The sequence below is a fragment of the Macrobrachium nipponense genome, chromosome 32 (assembly GCF_015104395.2).
Source record: "Macrobrachium nipponense isolate FS-2020 chromosome 32, ASM1510439v2, whole genome shotgun sequence".
In the NCBI taxonomy this organism is placed as follows: domain Eukaryota; kingdom Metazoa; phylum Arthropoda; class Malacostraca; order Decapoda; family Palaemonidae; genus Macrobrachium; species Macrobrachium nipponense.
Window position 1 is genome coordinate 9,342,845 of NC_061094.1, and position 15,199 is coordinate 9,358,043.

Sequence of the window (15,199 nt, forward strand, 5' to 3'; positions counted from 1 at the left end):
GACGTATCCCGTTCGAATGGGCCCAAGCCGACACCAGAGTGAACACTCGCGTGAACACCTGGTGGGCGGTTGAGAGACCGAAACAAAGTGCCCTGAATTGGTACACCGTCCGTCGAAGATGAAGCGGAGGTACTTTCTGGAGGACTGATGGATGGGTATTTGAAAATAACGCGTCCTTCAGATCCACTGAAAGCATGAAATCGTTCCCCCTGATCGAGTCGAGCACTGACGTGCCGACTCCATCGTGAACCGCGTCGTGCGAACGAAGCGGTTCAGGGGAGAGAGGTCTATCACCGGACGCGCCAGCCCCTCCCCCCGATGCCTTCTCCACTAGGAAGAGGCGGCTGTAAAAGCCCGGTGACTGGTCCTCCACGATTTCTACAGCTCGTTTCGCCAGCATGGTCTTGATCTCCCTGTCGAAGAGCGTTGTCTTTGTTGATCCGGACATAGGTCTGTAGATGGACCGGTTTGGAGAGTGAGGGGGGGCCGAGACTCGAAGGGTAGTAGATATCCCTCCCGAAGGACGTCTACTATCCAGTTCTCGGCGCCGTAGCGCTGCCAAGTCGCCCAATGGCTCGCCAGGCACCCCCACTTCCGGCAGCAGGTGAGGGGGAACGCCGTCCCTAGCGTTTCCCTCCTCGTTTCGACTTCTTTCCAGCACCTCCTCGGGGAAAGGAGGGCTGGTTGCGGCCTCCTCTAGCAGAAGTTGAAACAGCTGGAGTCTTCACACGGGGTTTGGGACGGTGCAACCGTCTTCGCCGCCGTGGAAGCGCTAGCCAAGCTCTTTGTTTGGCCGCAGTTACTCGAGGTTGCCCAGAAACCTTCGAGACTGCCTGGTGGACTAAGCGGTCACTCTCGTCAGTGCGCCGCCGTTCCACCGCAGCGTCCACCATCTCTCCAGGAAAGAGAGCTGGGGAACTCCTAAGAGGTCCATTTCGTAGCCCGAGTGCCGCTTCACGCCCGGCCCCCTTGGTCACTCTGGGTAAGGACTGCGTTCCCTACGTCGAAGAACCAAGTTGGCCCACAGGTTAGCAGTCTGATGGGCGAGGTAAGAGATGCTCTTTCCTCCAGACTGGCACAGTCTCCTGAAAGAAGCGTCGTCTTCGAGAGCAGAACTCCCAGAGCCGGCCCGCTACTTTTGGATATTGTGAGGGACCACAAATCCAACCAGGAAACTGCCTGGAATGCTGCCATAGCGGTAGATTCCAGGGCAAGTGCCTCCTGCTGCGAGAACCATAAGTTCTCCGACAGGAGCTGCTGCAGGGAACACCACCTGGAGTCAGCCTCGCTAACTCCGGGTTAACCTGTTTCGGCAGTATCGGGTCTTTCCGATGGCACGTACAAAATCGCCTCTGCCGCTGTAGAGGAGGAGGAAGCAGCTTAGAGGACCGTCCGGATTTTAGCGAGTCCTCCCGTCCGTAGACGAGATTCTCCACCTGATCCAGGACCGAGTCCGCAAGCTTCCGATCGTGGCAACCCCATCATCATTTTGGGCTCCCTCTTGGGACCCCAAAAATGATTCGAGCCGGGACGTGGGGCTCTGCTGGTGGTAGCGGCGATCCTTCCGCAAGGTCATTATGCAAACGCATCAGCTTAATGACCTCTGCGAAGTTCCTCTGTATCTCAGGCGTTACCTGCGCGTCTTGTGGAGTAGGACCGTCCAGTCCCTCCAGCAAGAGCATATCCCTCGATACTCCTCCATTCAGAAGGAGGAACAGCGACAGACCCCTGACGGTCGCCTCCAACTACTTTTGCGCGTACGTTCTGGTCGGTCCTAAGACCGTGCCTGAGCCGCACGGCGTCATAGCTGGGTCACGAGCGCGCACCTCTCGTGATCGCTCCTTGGTACCTCGCTCCTCCCGTATAGCCCGAGGAGGTTGAAGGTACAGGAGAGGCAGACCTGACGCTCCCCCCTCGCTCGCTGGCAGGACCAGCGTGCGTGGAGGGCTGCTGCTGATCGTCAACCCGCGGTGACGGTCGAGCAGCAGGCCTAGCCTTGCCGCTCGCCTGGGGCGATTGGCTCGGCTGAGAACGTCGAGACCGATCTCTAGCGTCAGGCGAGCTGCCGCTGGTCACCGTCTCCGCCCGGTCCCATCGGGAGCGGCGGACGGGTGACCTGCTAGGCTCCCTTTCGCGTCGAGACCGGCCAGCGTCCTCTGCGCGTCAAACCGCTGTACCACCGTGGCTGGTACCGGCGGCCGTGGGGACTCCTTCCTCGCCTCAACCCGTGGCCGGTCAGCGACCGTCACGTCAGCCCGAGCAGCCAGTTGATCGCTGCGAGAGCGTCCACTGGCCTGGCGAGAGTCGTGTGCACGACTCTCGCCAGTCTTCTGCTCCGCGCCGCTGTCTTGACGGCGAGCGAGCTCGGGCGTCAAAACTTTGGCTGGACGGTCCTCTTTGGAAGAGCGTCCACTCGGTGCTTCTCGCGAACGAGAAGCGGCCGAGACGGAACCTGGTTTTAGCGGCAGACCGCTAGCACCAGGTGAGGACGCACCAGCCGAGGCTGGTGCACCTCTGGTCCCCGTCGACTTCTTCTTTGCAGAAGAAGCTACGGGCCGCCCCTTCCCGAAGGAACAGGAGGACCAGCAGAAGAGCTCCCCAGCTCGCCTGAGCGAGCCGCCGGGCCCTTAGAAGATCCCGAAGGAGTCTTCTTAGGGGGGAGGAGGCAGCCTTCTTCTTCTTCGGCTGTTTGGCCTCAGAAGTCGAAGGGGAAGGAGAGGCAGCAGACGACGAAGAAGACGATGAAGACGACAACGACACCTTCTTCCTCTTCCCAGGCTCCGCAGAACAGACGTCAGGTCTTCCATCCAGGAGGGAGCCGGGCAGTTGCCGAAGCAACAGGGCCCGACACTGCACCTGTCCGGAAAGACCTGAGACTGTGACAGCAACACCAGCAGCAGGAACAACAGGAACAGGTCCGGGAACAGCAGGAACGGCAGGAACATCTGAAAGGGAATGTGCAGGCCGATCTGAAATGGAAAGAGTAGCTGGAACGGCAACAGGTACGGCAGGCACGCAGGTACCACGGGAGAGCCAGGCGTCCTGTCGGCAGTTACCGTCATCCGTGGCACTGGCGACAGGTCCAGGGGGTACTCTTTGGGCAGCGGAAGTCCGGGGTCGGCAAAGGAAAAAATCCAGGTGGTGGTGGCACCGTCCTCCTTGGCACGGCAGCAATTGGTTTTTGTATAGCCACCGTGGGTGTCACCGACATTATATGGGGCGTATATACCAGATGTGGTGGCATCTCATACGCTGGTGTCGTTATTGTGGTGGTAGTTGTGGTCACCGCACCATGAGTGACCACCGCCGACCCCGCCAACCGCTGAAGCAACCCCTGGATGCTGGGCACTCCCTGCAGTCCCAGCGACTCCCACACCTGTCCCAAGTCGTCCTTCACTGATGGCAACACCTGCGGAGACATAGTCGGGTTAGTTGAGGGGCTTCCTCACGCCCTGGGAAGAAACACCCCCCCCAGAGCGGACGGAAGACCCCGAGTACAGCTGTACGTCCGGTAGCGGGCGCCCTCCTCCACACTCGACGGATCGAGAGAGGAAAAGGAGCTCCGCTACCCCCCCGCAGGGGAAGGCGCGAAACGTGGGGGCTGGCCGGGGGGCAGGAAAGAGGACGAAGTGTCCGTCACCAAAGGAGTCACTGGACTTCCCGATGACTTCTTGGCCGGCCTAAGTCTCTTCCTGCCCTCGTACAGCACCCACTGCGCCTCGGACCAATTAACACATATGACACAAGGTTCGTTGCGGGAGCACTCTCGCCCCCGGCAACGAGTACAAACCTCATGGGGGTCCACGTCAACGAATGACCTGAACCCTCCACATCTACGCCCCTCCAGCCCGGGACACACTCTACGGGCGACTGGAGGGCGCGGTGAAATCTCCATTTCTTCCAATTCACTCATTGCAAGATCAATAGAATTGTAAAAGTACTTACAGTCACTCCTGATTTATACAGAAAGAGAGGCAAATACTCAAAGTCAAAGCAAACGACAAAGCGGGCAGAGCGATGGCGAACACGTCCTTCCCACATACGGGGGGCGGATTTTGTTTCTCCCGCGCGCGGGGGGGGGCGCGAAAGCAAAGTGATTTGTTTACCCCCATCGGACAAGCAGTTAACTACCGTTCTCCCCTTGTTCGAAGCTTTACGACCGTTCCAGCTGCCGCTAGCTACTTCCTATTGTTAAAGGACCGAGGGTTTTGTATTACGTATCGGAACAAAATATATTTAGCATATAAATATATTTGTTCAAATATATAAATTCTTACATAGATAGATATTCTATTATAATCTAAATTTTGTTGAGGAGGCCTGCATCCCACATAAAGATATATAACTGCTCTATATTACAATCCTTTCCAAGAATTGTAGATAGGATAAAATTACCTTCTCTATCACGTCCCCAAGACAGGAACCTATGTCTCAAATTCCCAGTCTGGGACATTCAACCAGCAAATGTCTCACAGTCAAGGGCACATTACAATCATCGCAAAATGGAGGATTTTCACGGGACATCAAGAACCCATGAGTGAGTCTTGTATGTCCAATCCTCAATCTGCACAACATCGTTTCCTGTCTTCTTGGCATCTACGTATATGACCAAGGGGACACTGATGACGTGATATTGCGCATTTTCTGGTTATTTAAAATATCCTCCCATTGGGACTGCCAACATTTTTTTATTCTCTGACCTACTAGGGGATATAACAGGTAATTTTGCATTGTAAAAAGGACCAAGTACGCACAATGGGATGAAAAATGTTATTGTTATGATACAATAAAGTTTGTTCATACTTACCTGGCAGATATATATATAGCTGTATTCTCCGACGTCCGACAGAATTTCAAAACTCCCGGCACACGCAGTGGGCGGCCAGGTGGTTAGTACCCATTCCCGCCGCTGGGAGGCGGATATCAGGAATCATTCCCATTTTCTATTCAGATTTTTCATACCCGTCCCCTGAGGGAGGTGGGTGGGTACTTTAATTATATATATCTGCCAGGTAAGTATGAACAAACTTTATTGTATCATAACAATAACATTTTGTTCATGAAAACTTACCTGTCAGAGATATATATAGCTGAATCCACCATTGGAGGTGGGAAGGGACAGAATAGAAAGGATTTAGGAAACACCTCAAGTGCAGATGATTGACATCTTGATTCCTTACCTGTTAGCATAGCTGACTTCTTGATTACTGTCACCGAAGTCTGCTTTTGCTTTACTAGAGTTGCCAACAAGGTAGTGACCTGTGTAGTTGGTGCGCTCTAGATGATCTGTCAACGGGGGCGTGACCACAATGTGACTAGACCATATTGACCATACTGTGAGGGCAACGAAGCTAAAAACCACCACCTGACCTAACCTATCGAAGTTAGTCCCATAACTTCTAGGCTAAAGAAAGGGAAGGCGCCTCAAGCAACCAACCCTTCAACCATAAACCAACACCAAAATTAAAAAGCACACCTACCCCTTTTCTATAGGGTAGTATTTGTGCTGCTCCCTGCCCCCAACACCATTTTCTGCGGATATGTATGGTCCAAGCGACTCGCAGTTCTCATATGCCGTCTTCACATCCCGCAGGTAATGTGAAGCAAACACAGAGTTGCTTCGCCAAAAAAGTAGCGCTAATGATATCATTAAGCGCCATATTCTTTCGAAATGCCATTGAAGTCGCAACAGCTCTTACTTCATGGGCTTTTATTTTCAAAAGCTTCATATCACCATCCGAGCAGGACGCATGGGCCTCCCTGATGGTGCTTCGTAAAAAGAATGCCAGTGCATTCTTCGACATAGGAAAGTCGGGTCTCTTAACAGAACACCATAAGTTCTCAGAAGGACCCCGACAATCTTTGGTCTTTTGCATGTAAAATTTGAGAGCCCTGACAGGGCACAGGACTCTCTCTGGCTCTTGTCCGATGACTCTGTTAACCCCTTGATTTCAAAGGTTTTTTGGCCAGGGTTAGATGGGTTCTCATTCTTCGCTAAGAAATTAGGATCCAAGGACACACTGCACTGTGTCCTCTGAAACCCACATCTTTACTAATTGCCTGAATTTCACTAACTCTCTTTGCCGTGGCAAGAGCAGTTAGAAAAATCGCCTTTCTAGTCGTGTCTCTCAATGAGGCAGCATGCATAGGTTCAAAGGGAGCTGACATCAAGAATCTTAGAACTACATCAAGGTTCCATGATGGAACCTTTGGTTGTAGTACTTTGGTTGTCTCAAACGATCTCAAAAGATCGTGAAGATCTTTATCATTTGTCAGATCTAATCCTCTGTGGCGGAAGAGAGCTGACAGCATACTCTTGTATCCTTTTATTGTGGGCACTGCTAGTTTGTCCACATTTCTCAAATGCAGGAGAAACTCAGCGATTTGGTTCACAGAGGTCGTGGAGGAGGAAATACCTTTCTTCCTACACCATCTCCTGAAGACAGTCCACTTCGACTGATAAACTGCTCGAGAGGAAGCTCTTCTCGCATTGGCAATAGCCTCTGCCACTGATCTTGAAAACCTCTCGCTCTGACCAAACTTCTTGATAGTCTGAACGCAGTCAGACTCAGAGCGGAGAGGTTTCCGTGGTACCTCTCGAAGTGGGGCTGTTTGAGAAGATCGACTCTCTCTGGCAGGGTTCTCGGGAAGTCTACCAGAAGAGACATGACCTCCGTGAACCAATCGCTTGAGGGCAAAAGGGGGCGATCAGAGTCATTCTCGCTCCTGGCGACGCCGCAAAACTTCCTTGTTACCTCTCCTAAGAGTTTGAACGGGGGGAAAGGCGTACACATCCATCCCCGTCCAGTCCCCATAGGATGGCATCTACCGCTATTGCTTCCGGTCGAGAACTGGAGAGCAATAAATCGGAAGCCTCTTCGTTTCGAGGTTGCGAAGAGGTCGACTAGCGGCCGTCCCCACAACTTCCATAGCTCTTGACAAACTTCTAGATGTAGGGTCCATTCTGTGGGAAGCATCTGAAGTCGACGGCTTAAAAGATCCGCTCGCACATTTTGAATTCCTGAAATGAACCTTGTCAGGATCACTATGTTTCGAGCTTTCGCCCATAGAAGGATGTCTCTCGCTATCACGAACAGTGATCGAGAGTGTGTCCCCCCCTGCTTTTTTATGTAAGCGAGAGCCGTAGGTGTTGTCCGAGTTGATCTGGACAACTCGGCCCACCAATCGTTCTTCGAAGAACTGAAGAGCCAACCGAATAGCCTCCAATTCTTTTAAGTTTATGTGCCAGGACCTCTGTTCCCCTCTCCAGAGGCCTGACACTTCCTCCTTTCCTAGTGTTGCTCCCCAGCCCACCATGGAGGCGTCTGAGAACAACACTAGGTCGGGGCTCTCAAAAGCTTGAGGGACATCCCTTCCGAGAGTTTTGGGTCGGATCTTGCCACCACTTCAGATGATCCTTGACCGTTTTTGAGATAATCAAAGTTGAGTCTAGATTCTTGTCTTTCCAGTTTTCTGCCATAAAAAACTGGAGTGGCCTGAGGTGCAACCTCCCCAGGGAAACAAACTTCTCCAGCGAAGAAATGGTTCCCAGCAGACTCATCCATTCCTTCGCCGAGCATGTTTCTTTCCCATAAGAAGGCTAACACTTTCTCTAAGCATCTCTGCTGACGTTCCTTTGATGGAAAAGCTTGAAAAGCCGCTGAATCCATCTGAATCCCCAGATACACGATGGACTGCGTGGGGATCAGATGGGACTTCTCGTAATTTACTATAAGGCCCAGGGCCTTCGTCAGCTGTAATGTCGTCTGAAGGTCCTCCAGGCACCCTTGACTTCGAAGGCGACTTGATTAGCCAGTCGTCCAGGTAGAGCGAGACTCTTATTTTGCGATAGGTGAAGCATTTCGCCACATTCCCCATTGAGGAAAGTAAAAACCATCGGCGCGTACTCAGACCGAAGCACAGAGCCCTGAACTGGAAGACCTGCCCTTTTAAGACGAACCTCAGGAACTTCCTTGATTGGGGATGGATCGGGACGTGGAAATAAGCGTCTTGAAGGTCCAATGACACCATCCAATCCCCTGGTCTCAAGGCCCCTAGCACAGACTGAGAAGTTTCCATCCTGAATTTTTCTTTCTTTACAAAAATGTTCAGTCTGCTGACGTCTAGGACAGGTCTCCATCCCCCAGACTGCTTCGGAACCAGGAATAGCCTGTTGTAGAAGCCTGGGGAATCCAGCATCAGAACTTCCTCTACGGCTTCGTGCTCAAAGGAGACGCAGAGAGGAAAGGGATCTTGTATCCTCTCTCGATCACATCTAGGGTCCAGGTGTCCGCCCCTATCGTCCTCCATGCCTGAGCAAATAAGGTGAGTCTCGCACCTACAGGTGCCTGAAGGCAGAAACGTCAATTTTTTCCCTTCTTGGTAGAAGAGATCTTACCTCTGAAGGACCCCCTTCCTCTCGAGGAACCTCTAGAGGAAGGTGCTCCACGAAAGGGCTTAAATTTCTTCTTGGGTGCTGGAGCTGTTGAAGTAGAAGCCTGAGGAGTAGGTCGTCTTGAAGATTGAGTCAAGAGGTCCCTTGTTGCTTTTTCTTGCAAGTTTACCGACAGATCCTTAATCATGGACTGCGGAAACAGTTGCGTAGAGAAGGGGGCGAATAATAACTCCGCTTTCTGAGCGGGAGAAACTGCTTTCGCCGTAAAGCTACAATAGAGAGCTCTCTTTTTTAGCAGACCTGTAGCAAAATGAGATGCTAACTCATCAGAGCCATCCCTTACTGCTCTATCCATACAAGCTAATACACTCGAAAGCTCTTCCAGCGAAATCGAGTCTTGACTCCTCGATTGTACATCCAGAGCCCCGAGGCACCAATCTAAAAAGTTAAACACCTCTAGCGTCTTATATAACCCCTTGAGGTGATGATCCGTCTCCGTCATTGTCCAGGAAACCTTAGCCGATGACAAATAAGACCTCCTTGGAGCGTCCACCAAATTGGCGAAATCTCCTTGAGAAGAAGACGGTGCTTTCAATCCTGCTTCTTCTCCTGTTTCGTACCAGATCCCAGCTCTCCCTTTCAGTCTAGATGGAGGAAGTGCAAACGAAGTCTTCCCTTTAACCTTCCTTGAATCCATCCAATCCTGGACTCTCTTAAACGCTCTCTTCGCAGAGAGCGAAGTGGCCATCTTAACGAAGCCAGGAGCCTTCCTGGCCTTCGATGAGGCAAATTGTGAAGGTGGAGAGCAAGGAATTGGCGCTTGAAAATTATCTGGGAATAATTTCTTAAGTAAATCCGTCAACGTCTTATAGTCTGACGACGCTGACGCATTTGGTTCGTCATCATCAGTAGGGCAGCGATCACTAGACGAATCCTTCTCTCGGTCATCAGCGCCTTTCAAAGATCGCGATGACTTCGACACTTTAACCTGAGAAACATCCTGACGTTTCTGACTCAACTGTTGATCGTCCTGGAAAGCGTCCCGATATGCAAGGCGCCGTGCGTTCTGAGAAGCGTCCTGCAGAGCGTCCTGATGTGAAGGACGCCGTGCGTCCTGAAGAGCGTCAGCTCGAGCGTCTTGCTGAGCGTCATGATGTGTAGGACGCCGTGCGTCCTGAACAGCGTCAGCTTGAGCGTCTTGCTGAGCGTCATGATGTGTAGGACGCCGTGCGTCCTAAACAGCGTCAGTTGGAGCGTCTTGGCGAGCGATCCGCGCGTCTTGAAAAGCGTCTTCTCGAGCGTCCTGGTAAGCGCTTCGTTGCTTAAGACGCCGAGCGTGATCATTAACATGCAACGCTTGACGTTCCGATATTGATCCTTGAGCGTTCTCGGCCTTTTGACAAAGACGCTGGCCGCTTGTGCGACAACTCACGTCTCTGTCAAATTCGTCTCTCCTAGACGCCCTTTCATGAGGAACGTAATCACGTTCTCTAATGCGTCGGCTACTAGGAGGAGACTCAAAGGCCGAAAAACGCGGAGTAGGAGCCGGGGACTGCCTAGTTCTCTTAACAGGCAGCCACCTATCCTTCCTTCTATGACTAGTTTCTGCCTCCTTTCTCTCAAAAAAGGAGGCTAACTGTCTCTGCATTTCCCAAAGCATTTTCCTTGAAGGGGAAAGTTCTCGATCAGGAGAAGGACTCATCCTGTGCGAGGAAGATGGGTGAGGGATGCCCTTTCCTTCAACTCAGGAACAAGCTTTAGAGCGACTTGGACGCTCGAAAGAGTCCTCCCCTGATGAAGTCTTGTTCCTTTTCTGTGGCGGAAAAAGCTTCAAAATCTTCAGGTGACGAATCTACGTATTGATCAGAAGGACGTGAAGCGTCCTCTTCTCTGAAACCTCTCTTAAGAGGGCGACAAGTGCGACGGCCGCTTGTGCGACAACTTGCGCCCCTGCCGCTCTCCCCCTGAGAGGTCTTCCGAGCGTCCCAACCTCGGCGAGGAGAGGAAGTCTCGGAAGAAGAGAAGCACTCTTTAAGTATTCGTGCCCGTGCACGAACACCGGCAGCTTGAGATTCGTCCTCAGTTTCTGCCGAAGGGACGTCAGACCGGTCATTAGATCCCGTAACCCTCCTTCGGCTTTCGGCTTGCCCTCTCCCTAGGCCTGGGAGTCCGGCAGGGGCCTAGGCCTAGAGGCATTATGGGACCGATCTGACACCCCTACCACTACACTAGATGCACTAACACTTTTATCACAATTCACATTTGACTGTAGAGCAATCACTTTAGATTCCAAGGCGCGAATCGACTCCATGATCGTAAATAATACGCTTCCTTCTGCAGACACTTCCTGATTGTTCGGAGGCAATACAACAGGATCCGGTTGAATTACATCTACAGGAGGGATTTAATGGAGATACAATTCTACCTTGACTTCTACTCACAGAAGCACTCTTAGAGGAAGACCTGATTCTATCACGCTCAAGCTTTTTCACGTAAGAATCATATGCCTTCCATTCAATTTCAGTCAATTGCTCACACTCGATGCATCTATCATTCAACATACATACATGACCACGACATTTCGAGCACACTGAATGAGGGTCTACCGAAGCTTTCGGCAACCTCACCTTACATTCATGCACCTTACACACCCTGAAGCTAGCAGAGCTAGATCCAGACATCGTAATCAAAGAAAAGTCAAAGCCAAATCCAAATCAAATCCACTATCACGTATGCCAAGCCAACAAGCCAAATCAAAACCAAAAGTCAATCAGAATACTCAAGTTAGCACAAGAAGTTTCAAAATCCTAGGCGGAGGTCTGTAAACAGTTGTTTACCGACCGGCGACAGAGAAAAATCTGAATAGAAAATGGGAATGATTCCTGATATCCGCCTCCCAGCGGCGGGAATGGGGTACTAACCACTGGCCGCCCACTGCGTGTGCCGGGAGTTTTGAAATTCTGTCGGACGTCGGAGAATACAGCTATATATATATCTGACAGGTAAGTTTCATGAACAAAACATTAGATTGACAAAGGATTAATGAGGCTGAATCTCAAATAGTTAGGAGCAAAAGTTCTCTTGTGTTGATATTTAGTAAAGACTAAAGAAGGGTCAATCAAACAATGGGCAGACTGAAAGAGATTAGGAAATAAAGTAGAATGAATCCACATACAAAAGTCTGTCCTGGTATATGGATATGAATCCTTGTAGCATGCACACCTAAGGAAGTTCCATATGAATGCCCTTTGTGCAAACCATAGAAAAATGGGAATGTGATAATGTCAGCTGGGCTCCTAAGGGCAACAGAGAGTTGAAAGATCCAGACCTGCTTGGATTAGAAGTATGAGAATTGTGGCTAAGGATGAATGAAGATTTGTGGAAAATAAAGTATAAGACAATAATGGTGGAATTTCACAGAAGCCCTTTTGCATCACAGATCACTGTAAGCAATAATCATCAAGACAAAGACGGGCACATTAGCTTCAAAATGTATTTCCCTTAAACTCATCACACACACTAAACCAAAATCCTTGTGAAGATGTGAAATTTTCCACAGCTTAGATTACTGTACTTTAAAAAATCATATTATACTTACTGGCTGAGAAATTCTGCGGAAGTAACTATTTCTATCAATGGGTGATGATAGTAGCCAAGGCTTAGTAAGTCTAGAACTAAACTTAAGATTGGTGATCTTAAGCAGTATTCCTGAAATGAAACAATAACTATGTATTACAACTTCAGATCAGTAGGTTCCAACTAAAATAATTTTATACTGTACAAAAATTAAGAATACATACATAATGCATAAGTATACTACTACAAAACAGGAAAACATAACAAACAAGGATAAAATTAAACCAAGAGTATCTGCATTCAACATTTAGCTCAAGATAAAGTAAAACTTAAGGAAGGATACCATTAATGTCAACAGTAAACAACAGTTTAGTTTAGATGTTAAACTGAAGATAAAGACCATGGAAATTTTGAGGATATTTACTAATAACATAATTGACAATAAAAAGTTATTAAAAGTCAGGCCAGCAAGTTTTGGCCCAAAAAAAAGGTGGTATTTATATAAAAATGACATGAAATCTTGTGTGGAATAACTATGATCATTGGTTATGAAAATATGTTTGTTCATACACGAAACAAACCTTCGGTCTTAACATTAGGATTTACTAGCGCCAAGCTGGAAACCGGTAGAATTAAAATTACACTTGTGAGATCCAGGACTAATGGCATCTATACCAGGTCACGGGGCATGTATACCCAGAATGCCCACGGCTACCTGTGACCCATCAGTTATTTTCCTACCGCCTTTTAAGATAAGACGTTTACTGTCTATCTCATTTAAAAGCCGGTTTTTCAGTTTTGGCCCGTTCTTTATCCATTTCATTTTTATTTTTCATTCCTTTTCTTTCTCCAAGTGTGATCAGTGTGTGGTAAGAGTGTATACGTGGTATGATGGAGAATTTTGCCTCAACCCTCAACATCGGGATCGTCTACCGCTTCGAAGAGGAGACAAAGGAAATGCCCAGGAGTCAGTGGCTTTCCCATGTTCTAGGTTCCTAACTTCGGTGTCGACGGATCCTCATCCAACGTGTAGTAGGTGCAGGGAAAACGTATGTACGGTTACTAATCCGTGTTCTGTTTGTCGCGGTTGGTCCGGTGGAACAGTGGAAGAAGTTCTATGGGAAAAGCCATACAAAAGGAAGGGGGTGACGCCATCTTTGGATGACCAAACCTTACCTTGGCTTCTTTTGTATCGGTAATAAAACCAGGCGCTCCATATGTTTTCTCCACCTGCTTTTGAATTGTCTCATACCCCTTCGGTTTTCTCCTAGCGGTTCTGTATCGGAAACGTCAGGAGGGGCCTTGGGTAATTTTATGAATAATTTGCACTCTCCTTTGTTCCCAGCAAGTAGAGGGGGAGATCCGCCATCTTTGTTCCAGGCTCCTGCTACTCAAGCGCATAGGTTAGATGGTACGTGGTCAGCGCACCAACCTTGGATGGTCTGCTTGCGCATTATATGACGTCACGGTTCCAGCAGGGTCCGGCAGCGCTGAATGTTCCTCATCCCCCGGGCTTGCAACTTTATGGGAATTAATGCCGCGGCTTCACCATCCCACTCAGTATTTACAGCGATGCAGAACGTGGGAGGTAGTTTGGCAGCAAACGTGCGGTTGCCAGCAGAAACCTCTCAGTCTCTCCCTACGAGAGGGATGAACGTCACAACATACGTCACACTCTGAGATGGCAGGCGTGATGACGTCACAGACCGATTCTCGGCCTGTTTTTCGCTGCACCCAGACGCTAATACGCCTTCTGACCCGTCAATGCAAACTGTAATGCAGAAATTACAGGATATAGAGGAGAGAATGAATAGAGAGACAAAAAAAGAAAAAAGTGTGATTCGCCTTCTTCGTCTTTCTTCCTCTAGTTCGGCCGTCATCGCTAAGTCCGATAACGTCACGGTGAGCGCCAGTCAAGCGTTGGAGGAGGATTCGGGAGTTCCTGGCGGATCCTCGGGCCAAGAGGAGAAGAATCAATTCTTTCTCTTCTTCGGACCAAGACGTCATTTCCAAGTCAGCAAGAAGGTCGGAAAATCAGTGGCTATTAAGCACAAGGTTGGCAGACGAAGCCGTTCGCAAGAGTCCGAACAAGCGAGAGAGGTGACGGCCGGCGAGCTAGCGGCCGAGGCGGAGTTGCCAGTTCGGATCGCAAAAACTGCGATACCTCTGGTAAAATCGACGTTGGCGGCGAAAGGTGCAGCAGAGGATGGAATGCAGGTCCCAGTTTCGCCCGTAAGGCCGTTCAAAATACGTACGAAGGACGATAAGGCTCCTATTAAAAGTACGAAAAATAGAGAGTTGGCAACCTCGGCGGATACGTTCGTGGAAGGCAGTGTCCGTCTGGATAGAAGGCCGAGGCCGGCTCGCCGACGCTCCGAAAACGATGCCAATGCTAATAGAGACGAACTTACCTCTGTCTTAAGGGTAGCCTTCATCTTGGAGATCTAGACGAGATTCTCACTCTAGATCCGTGAGCAGAGAAAGAGTGAGACGTTCTTCGTTCCCCTGCTGACTATCTGGGATCGAGCCAACAGCGGCCAGCAAAAGATCAAAGAGACCCGCGGCCGTAGGGGCAGGCGGCCGTGGAATTCCGGGCCGTCTGTCAGAAGATAGAGGCGAGACAACATCCCTCGTGACGGAGAGTGGTACACTAGAGCTGGAGGAAGGAGAAAACCAAGAGTTTCTGGCCTCGTATGCAGAGGTTATTGATTTGATTCGTCAATTCAATAGCCTTTCGGAGAAGACAGAAACACCGGCCAGTATGCTTCCTCCTGGAATTGACATGGCGTTTGGACTAAAGAGGGATACCAAGGTGTCGTATGAATTGCCTTGTTCGAGTCATGCGGAATCGGTCTTGCAACACGTAAACGCAAAGATTGCAGGGAGGGATAATTCCTTAAGATCTAATAGATCATTTAAATTTATTCCCCCTCCAATGATAAAGCAAAGGAAATTTATACGACACCGAAGGTCCCTTTGCTGTCTAGACAAATGAACCCTAATGTTGTAAGGTTAAGGCCTGGATTAACCTTGGATCAGGTTAAAATGGAGTGCCCTTCGATGACGCACCAAGAGGCTGCTACGTTAGAAGCAACAGCTTCTTCTGTCTTTCAGGCTGCGTCCTGGTTAGACCTTTGGTCAACAGCAGTGGCGAAAATTGCATCCTCGGAAGCAACAAGGAAAGTAGTGGATGAACCATTGTTCATTAGATTACTACAGTCAGGGTCC

At 49.8% G+C, this 15,199-nt stretch overlaps 1 protein-coding gene across 1 annotated transcript in view; it reads right to left on the bottom strand.

Moving 5' to 3' along the window:
• The window catches only part of LOC135207193 (uncharacterized), a 104,764-nt gene that overhangs the window by 11,592 nt on the left and 77,973 nt on the right, over positions 1 to 15,199 (bottom strand). Inside the window, exon 9 of the mRNA XM_064238763.1 lies at positions 11,994 to 12,103. Within this exon, the coding sequence (XP_064094833.1) occupies positions 11,994 to 12,103 (110 nt within the window). The remainder of the gene's footprint in view (positions 1 to 11,993; positions 12,104 to 15,199) is intronic.